Source organism: Otolemur garnettii, unplaced genomic scaffold (assembly GCF_000181295.1).
Source record: "Otolemur garnettii isolate 467f Iridium unplaced genomic scaffold, OtoGar3 scaffold00003, whole genome shotgun sequence".
Taxonomy (NCBI): domain Eukaryota; kingdom Metazoa; phylum Chordata; class Mammalia; order Primates; family Galagidae; genus Otolemur; species Otolemur garnettii.
Window position 1 is genome coordinate 44,234,990 of NW_003852398.1, and position 6,444 is coordinate 44,241,433.

The 6,444-nt window shown below is 33.7% G+C and overlaps 1 protein-coding gene across 2 annotated transcripts in view; it reads left to right on the forward strand.

Annotated features, from left to right (window-relative positions):
• Positions 1-6,444, forward strand: part of RAPGEF6 (Rap guanine nucleotide exchange factor 6) — a 184,820-nt gene that overhangs the window by 76,478 nt on the left and 101,898 nt on the right. For both annotated transcript variants that reach the window (XM_003782219.3, XM_023516451.1), the window contains exon 6: positions 2,933-3,076. In XM_003782219.3, coding sequence (XP_003782267.1) covers positions 2,933-3,076 — 144 coding nt within the window. The remainder of the gene's footprint in view (positions 1-2,932; positions 3,077-6,444) is intronic.

Here is a 6,444-nt window from a genome sequence, read left to right on the forward strand (position 1 = left end):
CTGGGCTCAAGCGAGTCTCCTGCCTCAGCCTCCCAAGTAGCTGGGACCACAGGCACCCGCCACAATGCCTGGCTATTTTTTGGTTGCAGCCATCATTGTTATTTGGCGGGCCAGGCTGGATTCGAACCCGCCGCCTTAGGTGTATGTGGCTGGCGCCTTAGCCACTTGAGCCACAGGCACTGAGCTGTCATTTCATGTTTTAAAGGCAACATTTCAGTTGTATTCAGAGGGAATTTTGTATGGGCATTAGTCCAATAAAAGTCATGGTTAGATTATTTAAATTTGGTACTGTTCTTGATATTTTGAAGCATAGAAAACTTTTTCCTAAATTTAATTCCTGGTCGACTTTGAAAAGCCTTTATTGGTTAAATCTCTGCTTTGCCCAATAAATGGCAAACATTAAAAAGTCTAAAAATCATATGTTAGACTTTTACCTAAAGGAGATTATCTGCTTTATCCCCTGGGATAAATCAAAATGAAGTTGATGATCTTTTTAGTCACACTTGGTTTTTGAGGACTGATTGATGTGCTTGTGTGAATTACTCAACTTTTATGAGACTCCGTATCAATTATTATAATAGGTAGAGTAGCTGTGTAAAAGGTGTTGTTATGAGCCCTAAATGAGATATGTTACCATCTGGTATATGACCTTATGTACTGACTCCATAACATTTTGTCAGGTCATAACATATTTGAGTGGAAAACAAGAATTTAACCCTCATTTTTACAAACCACTTGAGTGTTAAGTGAACAAAGATAAATTCTTGCCCTAGGGTGCTTGTTATCTAGTTAGTGAATAGACTTATTAAATAATTTAGGTCGATATGCTTAATGTTATATAAGGAATAACACCTTCCTGGGGCAGAGATTATTTGAACCAGACCATAAGGTATGCATAGGAGGTCAACATACTGGTGAAGAAGGACTGAGGCAGTAGAGAGTATGTCCCATTTATGAAAAGTCTAGGTTACGTATATATAGTTAGCCATCAAGGCCTCAGAAGAAGAATGTCTTTTGTGGTTATGAACCAGATAGTAACTGAGATGTGTCTTAGAAGATTGAGGTGTCTGAAGGGTAACAAGGAAAGATAGAAGGAGTAGGATAACACAAATTGAAGTAATAAGTGAAGTTACTTAAGTTCTTAGACAGCAGAGGGTAAGTTATTTAAACAGTATAGAGGGGTGCATGCATAGTCACATTGACTTGGCTGCTGCTTACTCTTGAACTCACATCTGAAACAGAACAGATTAGGCATCAACTCTTACTGAGAAATTATTAGGAAATTTTGCATATCTCATTAGAGTTTTTGTGGTGAGGGATGATAAGGGAACTGCTGTTCCAGGGCTATATGTATAAGATAAAGTGAGCAAAGTATTTTGGGCACAAAATATATGTGGCTTTGAATATCAAATGTAAGAGTTTAACATTTATTTGGTAAACATTAGAGGTCCATTTTAGCATTTTGAACAAGAGACATGGCCTATCTGACTCTGCAGTGCAGGATAGAATTGCAGAGGAGCATGTCAGGTTCGCTTGTTAATGAAAGTTACTAATCACTAAGGTGATTAGGACTTGAATTGAGGGGTAGTGGTAATGGGAATGAAAACATTATGAAAAGGATTTATAGAGACAGGACCGACAATCTGAGAAATAATTGAACCTTAGATTTGGTCGACAAGCAGGGGAGCTGGGGATGTTAGTGAGATTACATATAGTAGTTACCCACCAAACCAAGGTCATTTTACAGTTTCCATTACCCACCATACAATTGAGAGAAAGAAAAAGATCATATTCACATAACTTTTATTATAACATATTATTGTAACTGTTCTATTTTATTGTTGTTAATCTCTTACTGAGCCTAATTTATGAGTTAAAACTTGTCATGGGTTTGTATGTGCAGGGAAACATAATATATATAGGGTTTGGTACTATCTGTGGTTTCATGCATCTACTGGTGGTCTTGGACTATATCCCCTAGGGATAAGGCAGAACTACTGTATTTGAGTACCTTAGAAATTTTTGATAATATTAGAAAAAGACAACAGTAGCAGGAAAGTTTTAGGGAAAAACTGAAACTATCATTTGTTGTTTACTAGATTTATTAACGTAAGGTTAGTTGTAAAGAATATTATAGAAGGTATTGATATACTTTTGTAAAATGGTTAATTTTTTAAAATTATAGCTTAGTTTGCTTGGGCAGGCAAGTGAAATCATATTGTACTAGCAGGATAAGCTTTGAAGACAAGCCTGTGTATTCCCACTGACATTTAATAAATATAACTGTTGTAAGACTGGAACATCACTAATTTCTTTGGGTTTTACTTTGTCTAAAAACCACACATAGTGACACCTGCTTACACAGCTGTTGTGTGAACTAAATAGTATCATGTCATATATATGTATGCTGACCCATTTTTTAAGCCCTTAATAAGTTTTTCCTTCTTTCCTGTAAAATGCAAGCCTTACTTATGGACTATTGTTATACCGTAGGATAAACACCAAAGAAAAATGCATAATTTTTTTTTTTTTTTTAGCAATTCACTGAAACCATAGTCCTGACTATGTGCCAAGTAATATCTGTATATAAGCAGACAGTTTGCAATCAGACTAAATCAGAAGTTGTAATTATCGAATGTGTAGATGTAGTTAACAATCTTCATTTCTGGTAAGTGATGAAGGTAGAAGATATATATTTGTGTATGCAAGAGAGACCATTTCCTGGAAGGAAACTGTGGTCTTCAGATCTTTATAATAACATCACCTTTAATCTTTTTTAACTCATGAGCATTGTCCTATACAGACAGTTTTCTTGAGTCACCACTTTCTTGCAAGTAAATGAAACTTCTTTGTGAGTCTGTTAAGATTTCATAGACTATCAGTAATGTGGAAAAAGTAGATATTTAATCAGGAATGTGAATATATGTTTCAGGTAGAGAATTCCAAAGATAGTGAAGATAGTGTTCTGCAAAGAGAAATTCCTGCCAGACAGTCTCGAAGAAGATTTCGGAAAATTAACTATAAAGGAGAGCGTCAAACTATTATTGATGATGTGGACATTAACAGCTATCTTTTTGTGAGTATATTTAGGAACACTTCATAAATCTTATAATTTTCATATGTAGTATATCTAATTTACATATTTTTGTTGCTGTCAACATTTGGGGCTCTGTAAAAGTGTGTGGCAGGTAAATATGTGTATATTCAATTTTTAAAAATACTTCTGCTTACTAGAGTTGTTTAAAAATACTCTTACCAGTGGGAGTTTTGTTTATATTCTTGCTTTTGTTGAAATAATTTTTTTAAAGTTCTTACTATATGTTTTTATACATATTTGCGGATTTTCTTGCCTTTTGATTGCCTGAATGGGGTATGGATAGAGTCTTATCTGAGAACTCAGGTGATAGAACTTTTGTTCACTGGGAACTTTTGTCCTTATATGCTGTAAGGGATGTAAAAGGAGTAAAAACGTAGCGATTATTCCCTTGAGATGTAGGACAAATATAGATAATGTATTTTGGTTCAGAAACATATGCAAGTGTTGAATAGATACATATATTCACATGCAGATACTGCAAAAGAAGCAATAGAATATTTAAGTGTTGTAATACCAGAAGAAATATAAGCTCTTTCTTCAGAAGTTTTTAATTTATTAACTACAAAGTTGTAGATAACTTCTGTATAGATTGTGAAGTTGTAGATAATGTCTTTTTAGATTACGATGTAGTTGAATCAAAAAATGAGGATAATTTAAAAATAATAAATCCATGTGTGTTTTGGTGGGAGAAGTTTTATAGTTAATAATTTTCAAAGGAGTGATGATCCCTAAAATACAGAACAGTTAGTCTTTTCTTCTTTTGTTTTCATGTGTTAAAATAGTAATATGAAAGGTGGAAAGAGGGTTGATTGCAACAAAATTCCAAAGGGTATGTTTAGATCTTTTGGTTGTCAGAAACAGAAATTTGCTCATTCTATGTTAGGGATTTAGGGAGTTGTTTATACTGGAATACATGTTAGTTTTAAGGCAGCTCTAAGAGTTTGTCACATTTGCCTAATTTCATTGATTTAATACATTCTGACAACAAACAATAATATGAACTAGTCCCAAAATTTATAACCATATCCATAGTTGTCCATAGTTCATTGTTCTTACTATTTAACAGTTTCTTTCTCTCTGTATACAATTAATTGCCCTCATTACTAATTAATTTAAGCTGACTTGTTTTACCTTATGACACAAATAATGTGTTTACTTTTGAAAAATTAGAAATTTTGAAAAATTTTATTTTGAAAATGATATGACAGCTAAGTTATATGACCATTTGATGGTATTTTGTATTTTCCTGGATAAAACTTGTAGTCTGTGGATAGATGTGTATGTTTTTTTGCTAATTTCTAAAAACCTAGATATATAATGTTTTTTAACTTGTTAAAACCTAATTATATAAAACTTAACCTCTTTCAATATAGCTAAATCAGTTTTATTAACAGCTATGTGGTAATCCATTGTAATAATATCATAATTTATTCAGTTTCCAGTATTCCTGCATTGAATTATTTTTAGTTTTTTAGTTTTTATTTTTTATAAGATGTTAAGTATGTTTGTGGTTATGTGTGTTATATATGCTCACATCTTGATTTCCTTAGAAAAACTTCCAAGTAGAATTGCTTAAAGAATCTTTAATTATACTATTTGGTTCTCCTTGTATGATTTAAAGAGTGCAAATTGTGTGCAGGAGGGGCCGTGTTTTGTTTGTTTGTTGTTTAAGAATCTTTCTCTGTCACTCAGGCTGGTGTGGTCATAGCTCACTGTAACCTCAAACTCCTGAGCTCAAGGAATTCTCCTACCTCATCAGTCTCCCAAGTAGCTGGGATTGCAGACATGAGCCACCACTAAATTTTTAAAAAAAAAATTTTTTTTTTTTTTTTTTTTAAGAGATGAGGGCTCCTTGTGTTACCCAGGCTGATATTGTACTCCTGGGCTCAAACAATCATCTACCTCAGCCTATGCCTGGCCCTTTTTCTTAGTGTTTGTATTGTTTGCTTATTTTAATGTCATCTTTACTGTGTTCTTTGCCCAGATTTTGTTTGGTTTTGTGTCAGGAAGCCTAGATAGATGTCAGATACTCTCTTAGTAGCTGTGGATTATGCTCATGACTAATTTACTTTATCCCTCCTATGTGCCGAAAGTTGTCTTCTTGTGAATATGCTGATTTTCTGAGTGGACCAGAAAGAGCAGTGGGTACACTACTTGGGATTGTTTTTGTTGGATAACTCAAAACAGAGTGACATTTTTGCATGTATAACTATTGTTAGGTGGTTATTCTACTGAGTACTGTCAAGAGTTTGGCAAATCATGGAAAGGGAAAAAGAACTAAGTTGATTGAATTTAGGCAAAACTGACTTATTAATGAGAGTAGTTAATTAATGAGGGATTTTGGGTGGTGTTACATGCATTAGCTATTTCTTGAATTAATAGGAATTTTTTTTTTTTTTTGCCTGAAGGAGGGTATATTTCAGTCAACTTAGAAAATGCAATATTGAAAGGTTTTAATGACCCCCACCATGTCATTAATTGTCCTCATCTCAAAGTTGAGTACATAGGATTCATGCTTGTCTGCTACTATATTCTTAAATAATAAACAGTGCACCAGTGTGAATGTTAGATATGTTTGTTATTTTTTTTAACTAAATCTCAAATTTCTCAATAGGCTAAATAATTTTTTAGAGATGGGGTCTCATCACGCTGATTTCAAACTTGTGACCTTAAGCAATCCACCCACTTGGGCCTCTTTTTTATTTATGTTGTTGATAGTGCTTTTACATTCTCAGGCTCAGAATAAGTTGCTAGCTGCCTTCATCATAGCACCTGCACAGATACGGAGCCAGTTAGTACTTCCCAAAGGAACACCTAAAAAGGGAGGATTTCCATGCCAATATCATTGGAAAATTTGGAGGGTTTCCTTTTCCTCAGACTTCCTTACACATTTTTTTCATCTAGTCATTCTGGGAGAGTATACTGGTGGTAGGATGTCATGACACTTTAGACCTGTGTTTTTCAATCTTTTTTTTTTATCTCTCAGTGCACTTGAACCTATAGTTAAATTTCTGAGGCACACTTAAATTATGTTGATCAAAAAAAGTAACAATTTAATTAATGATCTTTAATGATTTTCACAGCATACCGAAGATCTTCATGGCACACCAGTTCACTACTCTAGAATCTGCTCTTTCATTTTAGTCTCACACATTATTAATGCAACAAGTAGCTTTCTCATTTGCTTTTTCTGTAATTTCACTTTATGTTCTCCACTCTTCTGCAGCACTCCATGTTTTGTCTGGATTCAGACCATATTTAGAGAAATTAAGGCACTCTTGTCTTGCAGCTAAATAAGAGGTTAGGACACCACATCGCTTACTACTTTTTTTTTTTTTTTTTTTTTT